The sequence below is a fragment of the Perca flavescens genome, chromosome 9 (assembly GCF_004354835.1).
Source record: "Perca flavescens isolate YP-PL-M2 chromosome 9, PFLA_1.0, whole genome shotgun sequence".
Lineage (NCBI taxonomy): Eukaryota > Metazoa > Chordata > Actinopteri > Perciformes > Percidae > Perca > Perca flavescens.
This window is the reverse complement of record NC_041339.1, coordinates 14,989,648-15,011,699: the sequence shown is the minus strand read 5'-3', so window position 1 is coordinate 15,011,699 and position 22,052 is coordinate 14,989,648. Positions and strand designations below refer to the sequence as shown.

General features: G+C 41.6%; 1 protein-coding gene across 1 annotated transcript in view; it reads left to right on the top strand.

Moving 5' to 3' along the window:
* notch2 (notch receptor 2) overlaps window positions 1–22,052 on the top strand; it is a 52,341-nt gene that overhangs the window by 2,403 nt on the left and 27,886 nt on the right. Inside the window, 1 exon segment of the mRNA XM_028587885.1 lies at window positions 10,634–10,715. Within this exon segment, the coding sequence (XP_028443686.1) occupies window positions 10,634–10,715 (82 nt within the window).

Here is a 22,052-nt window from a genome sequence, read left to right as displayed (position 1 = left end):
AAATTTGTTTCTTTTTACATATGTGTGTTTGCTCTTAGAAATGTGCAATACGACACAGCCTGCAGCCTTTTAATGGTGCCAAGGCAGTGAAACTGCTCACGTTTTTCTTTTTTTTGCCTTTTTAGCTCAGAGTTGATACATGTAGTCTTGCTATTCTTTCTCACGTTTTTTTCACGGACTATATAGGTGACTTTTGAACAGAGAAGTTACACAAAAGAAGAAAAGACAATGTGCAAGTGCTGCAGGCAGTGCAAGGAGAGGCAGTGGAATGTTGTTGGTGTTTGACATTCCTCCCTCCCTCTCTGTTCAGGCTCGCACGCACGCACGCACACACACACACACGCGCGCACGCTTTGTGCCCCATGATTTTCTTTTCCTTCCTCTCTCCATCTATCTATCCTTTTTCCCGCTGAACATCCAAATAGTTGGGTTAGTAAGGCCATACGGTGTTGTGTACCTTAGTGACATAAAGGAGGTTTAAGGTATACCCATACTGCAACAAGCGCTTGTAGCCTGCAGATTTTTATTAAACCAGTTCACTGTTTTTGTTGTTTTCCCATTTCTTGTTTGCAATGTTTACAAATGATTTGCCAACAAAACCGTGTAACAATGTCTGTGGCTTGCTGTATAGACTGATTTTGTATCAAATTGCTAAATATTTCTAACCGCTGTGACAAATACAGCTGCACCTCCTCTAGCTTCTTCAGAATAAAAGCCTGCCAGATGTTTGCGATTGAAAGCATTATCTTAACCTTCCAATTAAAGCTCCAGTATCGCACATGAATCAGAAAAGAGCTGCAAACTGCTGAATATAGAAATAAAAAAATGCTTTGTGTCTCCTCGCATGCCACATGTCAAACCAATCAATTTAGTGCATCACAGCTCAGTTTGGGAGGAACAGTTGAACCTTACTCCTAAGCAGTGCCACAACAATGATCCCCTGCTGTGAAGTGGTGCAGTGGAAATGCTTATTATAATTGCAACTGAGCATGCAATAGCAGCATGCAGGGTTCAAACTAAAATTTTTGTCCACCAGCCAAATGGCTAGTGAATGTTCAGATTTTACCAGCCACTCAATATGTTACAACATATTTTGGCTGGTGAATGCAGCAAATCCACCAGCCACTTACATATTTTACCAGCATTCGGGTGGTAAATGGTGCTAATTTTGAACCCTGGCAGCAACTAAAGCATGCTATTCCCTGAGACAGTGGAAATGGGGTGTTTATTGTCTGAAGTAGATGATAGTGTCTGTATTTTCTCTTTGCTCAGTGTTAGTAAGCTCTGACTGCAAAAATGGATATGTGACACATTCTTAAACTACCTGTAACAGCATACCAGAGGCTGCATTGGCATTTGTCAATACGTTCCAGTGGTTTGCTTTGCTAATTGAGCTGAAAACGTTGCTAAAGTCTAACCCTAAAGAAGAAATGTTTATTCCCTGTTCAATTATAATCTGAAGGCCTGCAAAGGACAATGAAGCCCCTCTGTGGTGATGCAGAAACATGGCTAATAATACTGTGCTACATAGTGTTGTAGCTGATTGTTAAACTGATTCTAGAGGAAGCGTAGGTGCCACCTTTGTGGCACACGACATAGTGTGTTACCTGTACGGTGTGGGTATGTGGATGGTTGCATATATTTGCCCAGTGCAAACAGCAGACAGCTGACGTGCTTGTGCGTATCTATTTGTGTGTGTGTATGTACTGCATTGTGGATACAAACTGACACAGGCCAGCAATTGTGCCGCCCATGGTTTACTTGCATCTGACCCAAGCTGGAGCCTGGTGTGAAATGTGATTTATCTGCGCCATGCTTCGCCCTGTGCTCTGAAGACAAAGATTTTATTATATAAGATTTATTGAGCTGCCTACAAAACTGCATTATTTACTGACCACTAGCTCTACCCACTGCCTTGTGGCTGTGTTATTAATGTGGCTTAAGACCTCTCCTCTGTGACACCCTCAAAGCTTTCGCTTTGGTTTCTTTCTTATCTTCTGTGTGCTCATGTTTCAGATTATATTCATTTCAGCCTTCTCCACCCTTTTGATTAGTAGTGTAGTTGAAAAAACATGTGTTTCGGTCCCATACTTGTTGGTTGTGGTGGGAGAGAGTAGTAAGTAATATGTCGACCTGTATGATTCAGTGGGCGAAAGTCTGTGGTACTTGCTCCAGGTGCATGTGTGTCTGTATTTCCATTTATTTATGTGTGTGTGTGTGTGTGTGTGTGTGTGTGTGTGTGTGTGTGTGTGTGTGTGTGTGTGTGTGTGTGTGTGTGTGTGTGTGTGTGTGTGTGTGTGTGTGTGTGTGTGTGTGTGTGTGTGTGTGTGTGTGTGTGTGTGTGTGTGTGTGTGTGTGGACCTGCTGTGATTAAGGTCTTGAAGATGAAATGCATAGCAGGCAAGGTGGAAGTCCCAGTCATGGGCCTGTTACCATTTTGCTTCACAGTGCTAATACAGCGCCAATGCCTGCTTGACCAGTTTGCTCTTACTGACTTTGATCCTGACGCATTAAATAAATACCAGTCAAAATGGGAATGAAGCTAGGTGCATGCCCTGCATGAACCACATGCACTGTTACTATAGTCTTTGTGGCTGTGAAGGTCGAGGGGATTACAGAGCGTTGTGTCTGCACTGTTGAACAGGTTAGCAAATTAACAGGGAATTACTGCGGACTGCATTCCTTGGCCAACACTGCCCCGTAATCCTGGAGACAGGCAGGCAGGGCGCATGGAGTAATGAACCAAGCTGGCCCCATCAGGTAGGAGACGGAGGGAAACTACTTTGTAATGGGTCGCAGTATCAGTTTATTCACATACAGCGATGGGGAGTAAAGCTTGATTTATACTTCTCCGTTAAATCTACGCCGTGGCTTCGTACGTAGGTACGTGGAGACACAAACATATGTCGGACCCTAAGACGTAGCCTGAAGGGCACTTCTCGAAAAATATAAAGACACGTCGCTCGGCCGTGGATTGTTGGCGCTGCATTTCACCCTACTCATTTCCTGGTTCTCCTTCTCCATAAACAACATTAAAGGATAGGGTTAACTTTTCCTGCTACAGATCCTCAACCGTGGTCAGAAAGCTAGGGTTGTCCTCGACTAAAGAAATTCTTAGTCGACTAATCGATTAGTTGATTTAATTGACAGAGTTGTGTGCTTTGAGAGGTGGTTAAGACTAGAAAAGCACAATATAAATGTAGTTAATTAACCATCTGTAAAACTGAGTTTAATCCTGCAAAAGCACCACTTTAAATCTTGTGTTTACCATAAATGTGCTCAGAAGTTTCTTGGAAATAAGTAATTAAGCATGAATAGGCATAAAAAATGACTAATCGACTAAAGAAATCTTAGTCGACTAAGACCAAAACGACCGATTAGTTGACTAATCGACTAAGAGGTGGCAGCCCTACAGAAAGCACAGGGGAGACACTTTGTTTCTCTCACTATGTCGCTTCAAAGCTAATCACGTCACTCTCTCATTCTCTCTACCACTCACTCCACACACACACACACACACAAACGCACACACGCCGGCCCTGCTGAGATCTACGCACACGCCAACGCAAAAGTATAAACTTCAGGCCACTTACGCGGGCTACATCGAAAGCTCTGCGTGGAGCCTCGCCAGAACCATAAATCTGTGATGCAATTGTAATCCGTTACTGAGAAAAAATTATGTAATTAAATAAGGCTACAGATTCTAATCAAAATTTTTGTGATAACAAAGGGGTTACATCTGAATATATTCTTTTTGGTAAAAGCTTATTTTACTGGTTTTATAGCTATGGCACCGAGCCGCTGTATCCACATAAAAACAATATGGGAGCATCCGGACGAGCCGACAAATGATGGGACGGGACGGGATATGTCCCGCCAAAGCAGTAGGCTACATAATATTGCAGATGAGAGTGAATCCTAAAACTAATGCGGGATGATGAGCACTGATGAAATGATGATCCTCACACTCACTGAGTGCCAAATAGCTCGGCAGTTAGTGAATAAGTACAAGAAGACTGTCGCTTATTTTGCCTGTGTTAAAAATGTTAATTTCCCACAAAATGTGAGCGTTTTCTACCGTACACACCACTTTCATCGTCCTTAGTTTAGTGGCTCTGAGCAGTGGAAAATAAATCCATGACGTACTGATAGTAGTAAGTAACATACTCATCGTGTTATGTTTTGAACACACATGATGCCATCTACCAGTCCTCACTGTGCTTAAGCATTTCAGCAGTTTAGGTGTGCCCGAGCAGAGGAACTGGGAAATGGGCAGGTAGGGGGTCCGGAGGTGGGAACCCAGGGTCTAGGCTGTAGGCAATTACTGTATTATTAATATCATTAGCAAACTCTGAGGAACTGTTCCTCATAACTTTTTTTCTTTTATTAGAGAGAGAGAGAGAGAGAGAGAGAGAGAGAGAGAGAGAGATCTTAGAGACTGGCGGTTCAGTTCTGATAACTATATGAATGCTGACAAACTTTACCGGAATCCGTCACAGCATGAGATCTGAAATACACTCTGGAGGAAAAAGATAAACATTTGACACAATAGGATGAAAGGGAGTTTGTCTTTGTACCGTGTGCTTCTGAATTCATAATATCACAACATTTGAAAAATATGTTATAAATGCTGTGATCATTTCAAATGGTGTCCCTGGTCACACCTCTTATACTGTATGTAAAGTTAGAACGTCCAGCCCTATGTCAGCTTGTGTCTCAGGAGCCAGTGTTGAGCCGTTTCTGCAGACATGGTATCATCACCGGATACCGGCATGTGTGTTATTTACATTTATATGAATATATACATTTGTGTATACAGTCACACAGTCTGTCACAGGTTCCAGTAATTGATTTTGCACTAAAAATACACTATCTCTTCAGTTTAAACGATGTAAAAAAACAGAAACAATATGATGTTACTGAACATGTCTGAACAATAGTCCTGATTTTTTGAGTTTTGACTCTGAAGAAAAAAAAAGTTAGGATATGAAAGAGCAAGGGAAAGTCCCTACATTGCCTTGTCTGGTCTGCTCTCCCTGTTCCTGTCTGTCTTGTTTTTCTCTTTCTCCTTCCAACACACACACACACACACACACACACACACACACACACACACACACACACACACACACACACACACACAGAGCCAGCAGGCCAGCACTTTTAGATGAGACTCTCCCAACTTTTCCCAGTGATTACAACAGCAAGGCGATGTCTCCATTGAGAGGGTAATTACTGGGGCTGTACCAGTCAAGATTTTTGTCCTCCATCTTAATTTAATTTCCATTGACAGAAACTACTGGCATCTATTTGATCTTTTATGCTATTCAGTGGTTTACTTTAATTTTAATTTATGTTGAATAGGTTCAAGAATAGGTTTTAGTGTTTAACGTCAGGTGGTCAGGTGCTTTTGACAGCTGGTGTACCCAGAGTGCAATGGGTTACATAAAACAAAGTAACGGATATGGATCAGGTTTAAAGGTCCCATGACATGGTGCTCTTTGGATGCTTTTATATAGACCTTAGTGGTCCCCTAATACTGTATCTGAAGCCTCTTCTCCGAAATTCAGCCTTGGTGCAGAGTTACAGCCACTAGAGCCAGTCCCACAATGAGCTTTCCCTTAGTATGTGCCATTTCTGTGTCTGTAGCTATTGAGGAGGAGAGAGGGGGGTGGCCTTGACCAACTGCCACTTTGCTAGTTTGAAAGCCATGATGTCTCTCTCTCATGGGTGGGCCAAATTCTCTGGGCAGGCAAAGCAGAGAAAGGGGAGGTAACCTTGCTCCTTATGACCTCATAAGGAGAAGATTCCAGATCGGCCCATCTGAGCTTTCATTTTCTCAAAGGCAGAGCAGGATACCCAGGGCTCGGTTTACACCTATCGCCATTTCTAGCCACTGGGGGACCATAGGCAGGCTGGGGGAACGCATATGAATGTTAAAAAAAACCTCATAAAGGGACCTTTACCACTGATTTAAAAAACTAAAGAAAAAACAAATAAGATCTAGGAGATGCATTCGAGACCTCCCTGGTAATCACACCCTTTTGCCGTTTCGGTTGGCACTGATCTGTTTCTTACAGTATGTCACCACCCTCTAAACTAAAGCTGAACTTGGAGACTAAAGTCTTAAAGTCCCTGCTCTGTTCGTCTGCTGTTTGTGTGGTGCTTGTAAAGCTTCCCTCAGGGTTATAGTGTTTAGTTTGAGCCTCATCTCCCTCCTTCCATGCTGAGCTAAGGGTATTTTATTGCAAGTTACCATGACGACTGTTTGGCCTGCTGGGTATAGGAGGCTTGTACAGCAATTCCAGGAAATAGGGTTACTTCCTCACTCAGCGCGAACAACTTCCTGCCCTCTGCTGTATGGATGTGTGCCAGGGCTCAGGGACACCCGTCCGTGTGTAGTCTTTGTCTGTAGGTCCGTAATTACTTCCCCACCTCAATCCTCAGCTCCAAAGCCCCTCGATCTCTCTCCGTCCCTCGCCCCTCCTTATTCTACCTCTTTGGCAGTCTGTTTTTCTTCTCATGACATGGCTGGATCCCTCCAGGGACCCGCTGTGGTGTCGGTGACAAAGCAGTGGCGAGTGCTGAGGGAGGAACCAGCGTAACGCCAGCTGAGCACAACAACCCTTTTTTTTTTTTCTTCGGCCGAGACCATTAAAGGCTCTGATTTCTGCTTTCTCTTTATTTAAACTTTATTCACACTAAAGGCCCGGCTTTTTTGGAGGGGGGGGGAGGGGTTTACACATTTTCACAGACAACTATCCAGTTTTAAAAAGAGGAGAATGATTTAAAGTTGTTTTTACTTGGAATTTAGGTCACCATGTATCCAAAAGTAGTTTTGGTTGCCGTTCACTACAGTTTACAAAAACCAAGGTCCTCTTGCAATGGGGACAGCTCAGTAAATGAGCATTGATAAAACATTGATGTTTAGCAGGTATCATTTTACCATCTTAGTTGAGTGGTAATGGAATAGAATGCTGACATTAACATTACATTCAAAGTACGGTTGAGGCTGATGGGAATGTCTGACCTGATGATGGCGCTTCTGGAAAGGTCATGGGATTAAAGTTTCCTCATCGGACCACAAATGTCTGTACCAAATTTCACAACATCCAAGAAGAAGATATTTAAATAAAATCAGAACTGTCAACCTGCTGGTGGCTTTAGAGAACGAGTCAGGCTAACAATGAATGAGGTGACTTGTCTGAACTGTCTCAGTACATTAAGATGAGGCAGTCCGCTTTAAAACTTTGGCGGACTGATTAGTGTCATCCTCATTTACGATGATGATGATGATGATGATGCAAGCCAGCTGTGAACCTTAGCTGATTGATTGTTTTACTGAAACAGGAGTTATATATTTCAATACCTGTGCTTACTTCTGTGACCCATAACTTTTTTGATCTAGAGTGAAAAACAAGCCACTGATGTTTTTCTGTTAAACATTTTCAAGAGTTACAGGGCTTAGCATGGCATTTCATTTCTGCTTCCCACCTAAGCAGGCATCTCTTATTTTTGAATTAAGAAGTCTCCTCTGATCCTTACAACGGCCCCCACCTGGAATCAAACGGGGGACTTTATGGTTACCTACTCCTTACAACTCGTCCTTTTTTTCAGCTTTTAAAAAAAATGTACATAAAAACAGGTAGATGGAAACATCCCTATCACTACAGCTTGGATGACCTCTCTTATTTTCCACCCAGCCCAACAGTGAATAGTTTTCCTTTCCCACATCTACATACTGAAACTCAGAGTAGATCAGAAGGTTCTCCTTCTTTTTGTTAACATTTTAGTATTCATTGTATACATTTTTATGTCTCTTTTGTTCTTTCTCTCTCAGAAGCACTTTGTAGCTATGTTTGAAAAGTGCTATACAAATAACATTACTAGTATTATCATGTTGAGGTCATTGAGAAAAGGGTTAGGGTTGCCTAAAACACATAGATATCGACAGTATGTATATACTTTCAAACAGACATTGTAAATCTCCTGCTTTTGTTCTCCACTTAAACTTCCCTTCCCCTCATCACCATTACACACACATCAAACACGCACCAAGCTGGAAGATGCAGTGGTAGTGAGTGAGAAAAGGAATGTGGACTATTTTTTTCATCAGGAATAGTCCACATAATAGTAATCGTTCAGTCAGGTAACCGTGTGTTTTTTTCTTACCTCTCACACCATCTGCCTGTAGTTTTACTGTTGACTTTGTCGATTGGGTCTTATCAAGGCTCTCATTCGTGGGAAATGTTCCTGTCCATGGTTCATTGATAGTGAAGTGTGAGAACAGTCAGGTAGAGAGGATACAATGCGGGTGATATGTGACCTGAATCACAACACACTGGCCAGTCATTTGAATGTGTGTGAACTTTTTATTTGTTTTACTTTAGAGAGACAGATTGCTGAAATCTTTTCCAAACCTTCGGGGAATGTACATCATTGGTGTGTGTGTGTGTGTGTGTGTGTGTGTGTGTGTGTGTGTGTGTGTGTGTGTGTGTGTGTGTGTGTGTGTGTGTGTGTGTGTGTGTGTGTGTGTGTGTGTGTGTGTGTGTGTGTGTGTGTGTGTGTGTGTGTGTGTGTGTGTGTGTGTGTGTGTGTTAAAATGGCATAATAATAGCAGGCAGGCTGTCTCAAATCTGGTAAGATCATTGTGTCTGGCATGACAACAGCGAGCATGGGAAGCTCGTCAAACCAGGCGGGGGATGAGAGTAGCCTTTTCTGGTCTGTGCTGTCTTGCTTCCATTCCTTAACTCACTGCAATGGTCTTCTCAGCCCTTCCTCCTCCCCCTCAGCATTACTCTTTTCTCGTGCTGATTTTGCAATGGTCCGCTCGCTGCTAGAGAACTGGTATCTCGTTGTGCCCTATGGTGTGATTTACCGTACTGTAATCACATTTTATGTCCTTTTTGTCTTGTATTCAAAAGCAGATTAAACTATACATTTCGATTTAAACATGAGCAAAACCAAAAGTGAAAGTTCCAATGTGTCACAGGTCTAACCGCATATGTGTGGATTTTCTGCTGTCTGCATTTATTACGTGTGTGCATGATTTTCGTGTGTTGACTCGTAGCAAGCGTGCATACCGTATGTCTGCTCAGTACAGAAATAGTCCCAAAATAGCACAGTATTTTTTTCTGTGTACTGCAGCAGTAGCCTGATATCAACTCATACTTTATTACAGTGGGTGTCTGTGCAGTTGTGCACATAGTGGCATGCGTGTGTGTGTGCTTTTTGGGATTATGAATTTCACAGTGGTTTATGTATAGTATCCCCATGTCTAATGGACTATGTCTGTCAGCCTTGCTCTAAGGCAATAGTCTGCCCTCGCTCTCTGACCAGACCAGTTCAGAGACTGTACCCTGAATGTCCAGCCCTTGAAAACAAAAAAACTTTAAACAGCTCAAAATCATATCAAGTATAAGGTTAATAATAGTTTGGGGCCTTCACAAAGACTCCTCAACTTGAGTGACGCTGTGATTAATCTAGGCGCAGGAAGTAACACCATCGCTGAGCGCACTTCCTGTAATGCAATGACTCTTTTCTGAAGACATGGCGTTTCTTCGAAATCAGCTGACCTACCCTCAGTTTTGTACAAAGAGCTCTGTTCTGCAGAGTGGGGTTTCATAGACATACATGGGACTATAAATGAAACAAAATGTTAACATAGCAACATTTGTACAATCTGTGCAAATATTTTTATAGCGATTTTGCTTAATTACTCTCTCACACACTCACACACACACACACACACACACACACACACACACACACACACACACACACAGTGGCTTCCTTCATTTGGCTACTACATCACATTGAGACTGAGAACAGCACACTTCATGTTCGGCCGGCATGGTGTGCGTGAAGACTACTTGAGCCATGTGTTTCTAGCGGGCCACACAATAGCTGATGTGTCTGGCTGTGAGTGTTTCAGTGGCGGAGAGATAGTTGGGCTTTGTTGTCTTCGTCAAGGCTCATTTCTGTCTGCCTGCCCATCCGGCTGCCCTGTGACCACAGGCTGACTTCAGGCTGGCTTTGCATAGTTGGTTAGAAAGGTGGTGAGCCTTCTGCATGAGCTCTGTAAGGATGAGGGGAAGGAGGAGAAACGTGTAGACTATGTGGAGTGTTTCCCTGAGAGGGGTGGGGAATCTTACCACCTTGGCTGACAAATTTTCTGGGGGGAAACCCTTAGATACGTTTTGAGAAATGCAAGCTTTGAAATTCATTAGGAATGAAGCACTGCAGGCAAGGCTAAAACTATCCAGATTGTGAGGAACTTTTTGGCACATGATGCAGGAGGACATCCTCATCATCGTGATGTATCTGTATGTCTAGACACAATAAGACAAGAACAAGATATGATGGAAACTGCAAACCAGTAAACACAGCGGATAACTGATTAGATTTGGGAGCAGTCATTGTCCCAAATCTGTGTATTTAAATAAGAAAATGGACGTTCCTGAAGCTAATGCAACTTTCTACTGTTTTAAGGTGTGAAGATTGTCTTTAGATACCGCCATGTGGTGACACGTAATTAAAATGTCACACTTCAAATATTGCCTATATTTAAAGTGTTTAGCAGGTGAAGTGCCTCTCTGACTGTCCACTCTAACTCGTCTCTTCTCTCTTGCAGCTTTGCAGTGTATGGATGATAAGGCGCCTTGTGTTAACAACGCTACATGTCTGACCTTCAACAATGGCACTGGATACTGCAGGTAAGATTAACTAGCTGGATCTGTGACCAAACACACAACAAGTTTTTCAGTTTAACTCCTGCTGTCATCCCAACACTGTAACAAAAATGTGAACACAGCAATAGAAACACATCATAGAGGGGATTGTTGGATGTGAAAGCCAGTACAGAAATAGGGTTTTTAGATCAACCCCAGCCTGTTCACGGGACCATGAGGTTTTGCTCAGGCACGGAAGAGGGAATAAAAGGCTGCTCTGTTTGAGTAAGTACACCAGTACTGGGAACAATACCAATACACACATTTCCACCTCCAAGATGTTATTTACAGTAGGACATTTCGGGGGTTTTGTTACTAACTCTCCTGTTGCTATAAATTGCTAGCTTGAGGCATTGCCAACACATTTCACTGCCCGTTGATTTGTTGTTGCCGGGGGATGTCCAGACGATGACGAGACATTTTTATTACATGAGAAAGTAACTATTCATTTTAATTGATGAGGGTGGGGAAAAGTGAAAACAGATCCAATCAGAAATGGCATGTTACCACTAGGCTCATTGTTACCACACATGTTAGTGTAGCCTTTCTTTTCCTGGCACATGCCATGTTGTTGTGGAAACTTGACATAACCTGCAGTCTACCGAAGTCTTTTCTACTACCGGAGGTGCAATCCGATCATTAAGGGAAAAGTGCTGTAGTGAAAAGGAGAGCAGTGGCCTGTTTGATCTATGCCTTCCACTCTCTGACAGCTTATCCTAGTTTGTAATTAAGACTAAGCTATCTTTATAATTGTGTTGCCACTCCCGAGCCAAATTCCCAATGAACACACACCATGAACCTGCTCATATTTCATCAATGTGATGTGAATCGCAATGGTGTCTGTTCCCAGCGCTTTTGGAATTTCAACACTTTGCTACTTCTGGAAAAGTAACATTCCTTAATCAGTGTTTGACATTCCCCCTGTGTAATTGAAGGTCAGAAAGACATTGTACTGCAGGTGCAAAGGAGGTCATTCTCTGTGTGTAGTGTGTGTCTCTGTGTCTGTTTTAGTCAATTAGACTCTTCATGATGACAAGAAACAAGCATTTTTGTATTCAGAGTAAACTGTTGTATCACTGTAAACTGTTGTATCACTATAGACACAGGATCCTAAAGTCAGACAACCAGTGAAGTAAGGTCAGGATGTGTGTGATGTGATATGATCTTGCTAGTTGGTTAACAGCTGCATTTTGAACTAGTTTGGTGTGGGCGATTGCTATAAGGGTTAGTGCACTGCAGACGTGATGAAACCTAGGCTAGGATGATCTTTAGATGGACAGCTCACGATAGGCATCTTTTTAATTTTGGACACTTTTCTCAGGTGGAGGAAACACGATTGGATTGTCTTGGTTAGATGACTTTTAAACAGGTCTGGATCAAAAATCACATTCACAACTGTTTTCTTAATATGGGGAGACAGGGATACAGTACCAGTAGAGCAGTGCTTTATGCCAGTACTTTCTGGCATATTTCTCTGAAACAACATTCAAATCATTTGCAGCTGTTTAAGGTTTAACCACATCCTCTAAGGTTTTTTTTTTTTTTTATGTTTTTATTACCTTTGCTACTATTTAATTACAATTGTAAATAATAATATGACACATAAATGTTTTTTTTGTACCAGGGAACCAGTAATTTTTAATTTTTGAGAAGTCTGATGATATATCGGCTGTATTTACTCACGCTCTCGCTCAGCCAAGCTGTCTCCATTCCTGAAGTCAGTATTTATTATATGAATTAAATTATGATATTGATGATAAAAGAAAAACAGCAGAGAGGCTTCTTGCCCTGAAGACACAGAGTGAGTCTCTCAGTTGAGAGCGGTCAGCTGACAGAGCGCAGGCCTACTGTTAGAGCGATTAACTAGTCAGTCAATTATTTTTGCAATGCACAAGCAAAGATTAACACACACACACACACACACATGCACACACTCGACGCTGTCTGGTCCCGTCTGCACTGTGCTGCTGGTCAAAAGGCTCATTGTGTAAAAATCAAATTATGTATTTGTTAGTCTCCTCAGTATATTAAAGGCAGCCGGTTGTAAGTAAACAGTCACTTTGGCCCTTTGGCTCGGACCAGCCTAATTATGTCACATGGATCACATCTGGGGTCACACTGGGATTACCTGTATAATTAAACAGACAGTTAATAATATACAACTGGTAGACAGTTACATCTGTTTTCCAATACATTTTAAGACATACCTAGTGTACAGTTGGCCAGCCTGTTTTTAATGCTGAGAGTGGGAAGCCAGATCAAGTCTCCATGTTTTTAACTTTACTCAGTTAATGTTACAACAGGAAAAAACATATACTACAATACTATATACTAATACATAAGTTGTTGTTTGATATTGTAATGAAACCTCTGCACAGTGGAGACAAGGCCCTGTTTTGGTTTTCAACAGAGTGAGCTTCTGTGCATCTTGCCTCAAGTGCCACTTCTAAAGAGTTTCCATACGTTCTGGAAACTCCCAAAAAAAAACATAAAACTACTACTCTACTTTCTGTTTTACGTCATTTAATTCCTTAAAAAATACTTTTCATTTAAGACAGAAAAGGAGAAGGGAAAGGAGAAAGGGGAAACTTTTAATAGGCGTGTGCTAGCATGCATCTCAGTCGCATAGACTAAGGCAGTGACATTTGCAGAAGAAATGCATTTGAAAATGGGTTGGAAATTCGTGTTTGCATAGAAAGCTCATATGTCTGATTTTGGACAAGACGAATATTGTTAAAGAGAGTTAAAGTGCATGGGAGAGGTTGACTAGCAGACTAGCAGGGCAGGGTGCAGGGAAGCCGTCTAACCGGTGCCACTGCAAGCCATCAGAAATAGGTGAAAGAAAAAGGTGTGTGTTGTGAGTGTGTCTCGGTTTGGATTTGAGCACGTCACAAGCTTGCTTGGCAAATATTTGTAACTTTCATAATTCCTGAAGGGATACCTAAATAGTTTCTGATGAGGTATTGGCGAAGAGCACAGAAACAGTGGTCTTGTTTGTGGGCCACAGAGGATTCCTGACACTAACATGGAGTCTGACTCACTGACTTAATACCTGAGCTGTCCAATCAAGAGTGAGGCTACACACATTAAGTTGTCCAAACCCTATTTTCTTCCAGAACAAGATCTCTTTGTCTGCTGTTGGGCCGTGGTGCAAACTGATTAACTCTCCCTCCCTTTTCGATGCTTTTTTTTCTCACTCTCTTATTCTCTTGCAGTCACTGTCATGCCTTTATGTTTATTAAAAAAAAAAGCTTTTCATAAGAGTGAGAGGAGAGAGTTACTGTGTTGTGTAGACCTGCTGCCTGTTTGATCTGACAGGTCGAATTTGCCTTTGGGGCAGACAGAGGAAGAGAAAGGGCCAACAGAAAAGAGCATGTCTTTTTTTCAGGTAATTTGAGGAGGAATACCTCGGAGCACAACTCCTTACTAATGATGAGAGAGCAGCGAAGGGGTGGTGGGGGGGGGAGGGAGACGAGCGAGAAGCGGAGCAGAGAGGGGAGTGTAATTTCCCTCTTGCTACGCCTCCTTCATCAAACTGTCACTCATCCATCCATGCCTCTGTCCCTCTCTCTGCTTCAGAGATTTAGATGCCTCTGGACACAACTCACCAGGCCTCCTAATCCTTCTCCCACAACCCCGTTATTGTCCAGATTTTTACCCTTTTGCCTTTATCATAGCCATATCTGCTCCCTCTCTCATGCATAGCTGTGTGTTTGTAGAGCTTAGTTGAGGATTTTTTTGCTCCGACAGTTTATAAAAAAAAAAAAAAAAAAGGGGGGTACCAGAGTAGACAGTGGGATGACAGAGACAAAGAAGAAATATGCTCACACACACACACTCACTCACTCACTCACTCACTCACATACACATTTTAAGTGGGTTAGGCATTAAGGTTGGGTATAAAAAATACATTTTCCGATTCAAATTGATCCTCATTTGAATGATCTGATATTGATTCATAAAATCCTGAAATCGATCTTTTAAGAGCTTCCGTTTTAAATGAAATTGAAACTATGATCCAAGAAATCCATGTTATGCTAAATAACGCTCCAAAGTTAGATACATTTGTTTTCATGGACATTTTCACAGATGTATGGCTTTAGGTATATCTTCCCTGCTTCACACCGTCTGTACTAAAGAAAGCACTTTTTCTGTTTATGTAACTGCTTTAGGGTCAATTCTTAACATCAACATTAATATGTTTTAATATTGCACCAGGTTAGAGGGTTCTTTGTACAATTTACAGCATTAGTTCTGAGAATCTCTTTCATATTCAAGCAAAATTGGTATAGTAACTGAAATATTGCTGATCAAATCGATAATGAATCAAATCGGAAATCCAATTGAAGCAGGGCCTTGTGATTCGGAATTGATTCAGGAAACCATCCCTATTAGGCATATGATCCAAACTAAAGTCTACTGAAGGATTGGTCATCATCCGATGGATGGTGTCATTGTTTATGGGTGATGGCCAACAGCCGTGATTTCACAACAGACATCATGATGCTTCCCAGTTCTCAGTTTCCGATTGGATGATTAACGCAGCCAACGTCTGCAGTCGGAGTGCTGAGCACTGAGTCAAGCAGCGCAGCAGAGAGGAGAGACTGATCATTATGTCGACGAACGATGTCATCATCCATTGTGATGTTTCTCTGTGGACATCGTCATATTGCAATTCAGTAAACATCAGCCCAACCCTAACCCACGGCCGTGATTTCCCTCTCTTACTCTCCAAAGACTTATCTCCTTCCCTTCAGCGCAGCTAACAGCAATGTAGATGTGGTTTGGACTGGAACCACCATGATAAGTGTTTCTTTGTGTATATGTTTGTGTATGTGCGCTGTCTGCGTGTATCTCAAGGGCACCATGAGCCTAGGACGCTGGTTCACACGCTAGCACAGAAAGTTCAGTCACGTCCGGTTCAGTGTTTGGATGGTGGACATGTGGTAGTTCTGTGTGTCTCTTAAGTGTGTGTTTTAAGGGCCCAAATGATGAGTAGACTGTTCATTAGTGCCAGCCATGGCTGCAACTGAGGATTATTTTGTTTTATCAATTAATCAGTGAAATAATTAATCAATTGTTTAATTTGTGAAAAAAAAGGGTAATCACAATTTCTTTCTTTTTTTAGAAGTCTTGTATTTACATAGTGTTGTATTTCTGCTTGATACATACCTTATAATCAAATACTAAAACAGTTGTCAGTTAATTTCCTGTCAGTGAATTAACTGACTGATCCTTTCAGCACTAGTGCTAACATGGCCTGCTGTCAAAGCCCACTGGGATCTGACCCTCTCTTTGGGGATCACCACGATAAAAGACCCGGTCAAGAACAAACCAAAGGGTAAAACAAACAAACGGATAGAAGCAGATGCACATCAGGCTGCTTGGTGACTTGGAGATTCAAACCCGCTCTCAGAAAGAGGAAGCCTTACAAAGCAGTGGGGAATGTAGCAACCAGACCATAAACCCACATACAGTAAGGTGACAAGTGGCTCTCTGTCACACATGGACGATGACACTGTGGGGTCAGACGTACCTCCGTTTTGTTGTTATTTTGTTTTGTAAAGTCATAAGGCATTCTCTATACATGCACTGTAATGCAAAGGCTCTCACCAGGATGAGTTTTAGTGCATCGTCACTTACTTAATTATAAAAAAGAGTCAGTCAATAAAGTAAAGTAACTATTGTTACTTAATTCAATTACATTTGACTGAACATTTAGTTATTATTAAATCATCAACAGACAAACATTAACGAAATACATAAAAGAAACACAAAAATACCTTGTTCTTGAATTTACTACTTGCTTGTGTGCCAGTGGGAAGTTCTAAGCAGACTTTTGAATAGACATAATGAATGCCAAATACAAAAAAATAAGAAATTAGCTGGAAGAAAATCTCCTTGGGTCGGCTGCAGCAATACATTTGGTAAACACGAGCAATTCAGTTATTAAAAGTGCCAGATCGAAGATCCAGGATTTAGCCAAAAAATTTGAACATCGACAACTTCTCAGTCCCTCCCCCCTTTCCGCCAAAGCCCAAAATGGTCTCCTAAGCCCCTCCCCCCGCAAGGGAGAATGAATGCGTGTGCATGAGCAGTGATTGACACGCAGTTAGACACCCCCCCTGGCCCTGATTGGAGCATCTGAACAGGGAGCGGTGGATTTTTTCAAATCACACTACAGGCTGTAGGTGGTGCCAGAGGAGCCGGATTTTTTTTTTATTACCTGCTTCATGTAGTTCTACTGGAACATAGGGTCAGTTTCAGCAACTATGACAGAAAGTTAGTTTTATAAGTCTTACCTACTGCACCTTTAAGTGACCTTAAGTAAAGAGTGGACACTGGACACTGTATTCTTTTTTGTTATGAATTTTGTTAAAAAAAGAATTTGATTGGCCGACAGATCTATTGTTGGAGATTCCACATTAAACAACTGCAGAAACAAGATAATGACAGAACAACATGGAGAGGCAGGCAGAAGGAGCACTCAGAGAGAAAATGGGTCATGTGCTGTCTACCACAGGCACTCAGATGAATCTTTTTAAACATGTTTCTAAACGAGATTTTACCACATGTCCCTCGTTTGGACTCCACCCTGCTTTGCACTCCTTTTTCTGTCTACACTGATGCTTTTCAGTCTGACTGCCTGGCTTCCTTTTCTTGCTGTATGTCTTGTTCTCTTATTACTTTTGTGGCTTTTACTTGCACCTAATTGCGCTCTCTTCACTTTGTCCACCTTTCTCTTTTTTTTTCCAAGTTATTTTTTATCTATACAACGTTGACATCATTCTCACACCTCCCTCTGCCTGCCTCCCCTGTGATGGTATTTCTGCAGCCTCTGCTCTTCTGTATCAAAATAAGAAGAAAAAAACTATGCTGAGAAGTGAGGGAGTGTACCAAAAATAAACCTACAACCCAAAACCTCTTAGTTTCCCTCCCCCCCAAAAAGAACCCATAATTAAACCTTAGTTTTCATCTATGTTTGTTTGCATTTTAATTTTCCTGGCTTCTCCTCTATGGCACTGGCTAATGTATGGGCCTAAATGGTACGCTGCTGCCAGTCTCCCATTGCCAGACCTATCCACACACTACATTTACACTGGCAGTACATAAGAAGGATCTGGCAGAACTTGCTCATTCTGTGATAGGGCAAATAACCCTCTCTGGGATGTCTGAATTATAGGTGCTCTTCCTTAATGTAGTGCTGGGGATAAGGCTGTGGTGTTATTGAGAAACATCTGTCAGTATTAAGCATATTATATTCCTTTAGATTGGCCAGATGTGACTGTTTATTCTCTTTTGCTTTTTGCTTTGGTTCAATTCTTGTCTGTAATTGCAATACTTATTGCATCCAATGCCTCTGTAATTTAACTAAAGCTCCCTTCTTTTTAGTGTACAGTAGTAGCAGCAGCAGCAGCAGTTGACTTGACTGCCTGCAGGAAATGGTATCAAAGCATTCAGTGTAGACTTTCCTGAGTCGAGGTAGTACAGATAAAGTCACATGCTGGTTAGAGCTGGGCGATTTTTGACAAAATACCTCAATGTCGATATTGTGGCGATATTGTAGTGTGTAGTGTGACTATTGATGCTTTCACAAAATATTTACACAATGAGTTTTGATAAATAATCAACAATAATGTGGATACAATGACTAAGTGGGTAAAGGGAAATAATAGAAAAGCTAGAACAGTCAAGTAAGTTCAGAAAATGACATCACTTAATGCAGCCTCTAAAACCAGGAAAAGTCCACTTGTGTCATATCATGATATCACGATATCCAAAATTTAAGACAATATCTAGTCTTATATGTCGATGTCAATATGGTATCGATATGTTGCCCAGCCCTAATGCTGGTGTAACTCCCCATTGAGATATATTTTACACACTCAAAGCAGTCTTGGGAGATCCCCGATCAGGCTCCACCATTCACCTTTGAGATAAAGAAAGTGCTTCCCTGTTTGTTTGTGTCACTTCTGGGTCTTGTTATGACTGTAAACGTTCATCTCAATCATCCAGGTAATATAGTGACTGAAGAAAGTTTTTGATTTAAACGCAGAGTTTGGTCTCATGTAATGACTAACACAGTCCATTGCCTTGAACATCCCATTTATATGTGATTCTGAATGTACATTTGCCATACAGTGATTTATAAAAAAATCTGAAAGATGTGATAATGATTTCAAGCACATCACCCCAGCCAGCTATTCCATTGTATATAGTACATATTGTGTATACTATTTTAAATCTGTGTATCTGTCTGTAGCTGATGCTGTGTATTGTCCTTAACAGGTGTCTCTTGAGAATGAGACCCTGTGTCTCACTGATATTACCTGTATAAATAAAGGTTAAATAAAAAATAAATGATCTACCAGACATCTTGCAGCTACAATTTCTATTGTTAGCCGAGGATTCCTGAGTTCCCGATTAACCTCCACCACCAAACTATACGCATAGCCACGCATTGAAGCAACAGCTAAGCCTGTAACGTGTTCTGCACTTGACTTGGGATGTTCATGCATGCTCACACAGGACTACAGTACAGTGAATATGCTCTAGCCAAGCCAGGGAATGATCCAGGGATTGAAATGTGAGCTGGTTTATGCTCTCTCACACTCTTTCTCTGTGGTGGCCGCAGGGGGAGAGCATGATGAAGTTATTAAGCGTAGCTGAGACTAGAATAGTGGCTGGAGGAGGAGTTGGTGGTGGGGTTGTAGTTGAGGAGAGGAAGGTGGAGAGGTAGGAGAAAAGAATTGGCACACAGGAAAAAGGGGAATTAGGGATTTGGGATGGGAGGAGAAGATTATGGGAGCTCGGGACATAGGAATTAAGGAATGAAGGAGGTGGGAGACGTTACTTGAGTGAGTGAGAATCAACCCACTCCTCTCTGCTCATTGAAACCCCCACAGCCAGCCAGGACAGGCAGAGGTCAGCATGCGGTAGAGGAGGAGGAGGAGGGAGAGAACGAAGTAGAGAAGGGGTGCAGAGGGAAAGGGAGAGAAAGAGGGAGGGGTGTGCGTGAGATGGGGGGCGCTAATGTGAACCAGCTGTAGAAACCTGACACCTCGAGAGTGGGTTAGAAATAAGAGGTGGAGGAGTGAGAAAGAGAGGGAAAGAAGGGCTGCAGGAAATTGCACAGGGTAAGAGAAGGATGGGGAAAAGAGGAGGAGGAGGAAAAAAAAAAGTCCTCATGAAACAAAACAAAGAATCCCATAGATGACTTTGGCTGCAGAAACCCCTCTCTGCCGAGTTGTTCATGAAAGAAGAGCTGACTGTATGTGGGTGTTAAGGTGTCTATGTGCATTAGTCTGTGTGCAAACTCTTGCCCGTGTTCTGTAATGTGTATGAACATTTGTCCCACTGAATCCCACTGCTCTGTGCTGCATTCAGTGACCGACTAATGTGTCAGTGTGTTGGGTTATCTCTTCCTCAGTGAGACACCACTCCCTGACAATAATGTGAACCATGCTTAGCCTTGTCTGTTTGCCCCAGAGTCTAGCAATACAGCCAGAGGCTAATAATGAGCTCTTTATCGGGCAGTGAAACCTGAAGGACAGGGTGGTATCGTGTCCTGACGCCATGGCATTTGGCTCTGTCAACACTGGTTAGATAGCAGCGGTTGAATTTAATAGAGGTTACCATGCATCTTTACTGTCAGCACTTTGGAATTTTCACAGAAATCTAAAAGTTGTAAATAATTCTTGAAGGGTGGTATGGAGTTGTGTAGTATTTTAATAAAAAATCTTTCCTGTGCACATTGAGCGATTTCCAAACCAGGCTAACTTAATAGTTATATTTTATGCAAAATAATTTAAAAATGATTCATTCTAAGCTCAAAAGACTTGTAATCAAGACAAACGTTAAAACAAAACACGTTTCAAATTTCCTCGCTCACTCTGAAGTGGCTATACTTAACTTTGGAAATGCCTCTCATATTCCCCATATTTTAACAGTGAGAATGTGTGAAATGTTCCCAGTGAAACGTAAACCTGGCATTAACCTGGACACAGTGTTTTTGTGTGACAGCCTGCTAATGTGATGTATGTCACAGGGCAGAGGGCCATGTCATTACTCCTTGAGAGGGGGAGGAGAGGTTGTCCAGGAGAAGAAAGCAGTCCTAATTCCCACGACGGCCTTCTTGTTGTAATATCGTGAGCAAGCTGTGTTTGTGTTCAGAGTGGGGAGGGACATCTTTGTGTTTGTGTATTTATCTGTGTGTGTCTTTTGGGGTGTGTGTAGGGTTGCACTGCAGACATACTGATACAGGGACGGAGACAGGAAAGAGGGTGGTGTCTAATCTGACAGAGTTGAGGTGAAGAGGCATGAAGTCTGTCTTTTCTTTCAAGATCATACGTCACTATTAATCTACCAACTTGTTTATCTGTTTACCAGCACCATGAGTATATAAAATAACAGATAAATAGCAAATAGATTTTTAGTGTATGTATGTATTTAAAATAGAAGGCTGGCGATAAAACAAACCAACAATGCGTTTTTATCTGTTTCTCAGTACTTTCTAATGTGTCTTGCCTCTGTTCGCCTCTGAGCCCCAAGCCTACAGCTTCTTTATGAAGCTGTAAATCTTTAAATATGAATTAACAAATGCCTACTTTCATATTTATGTTATATTATATCTGGCCTATTCTGGCAGCAGGACAGAGTATGTGGACTTGACTGAAAATAAACGACATTGCCTATCGTATTGAAGAATCATGTCAATCAGTTCTGCAGTGGGGCTCATTAATGTGTTTTTACTCATATTTGGACAATGATGTAGGTCTATGGAATAAGATATGTCAGCCTTTGGCTGCACAGGCTACTAATTCTAAATAATTCGTAGTAGGATCAACTACTTTGTTCACTATAAGAAAAATATAGAATACTTATATATACCTAAACTTAAACTTGAATATTATTAAGAGGTTTCTGTCATATCTAGACTAAACAAATAGAAAACTACAGAAATCATGAACGTATTGCTCAATATTATTGTGTTGATTCAGTTTTGTGTTTGTGCATACTACAGGTCATTTGATATACGGTATAACTGTGACCTAAATATGTTAGTTAGAGTGGGACTTTGTTGTCAGATGTTGTTTGTCATATGTGAGGAGACATTGGGTGACTCACACGTCATACCGAGCGGAAGTCTCACAGATGTGATTGATCTATAAGACTTGTGGCAGGCATGATTCATGACTGTCAAGCTGCTTTGGGGTGGAGTAGCCAATAATAAATAAAAGCCAGAAAGCTTGAGACTGAATTTCAAATCATTACCATCTCCAATGTTTCGTCTCTGTTTTATATGGATCATAACACCTATCT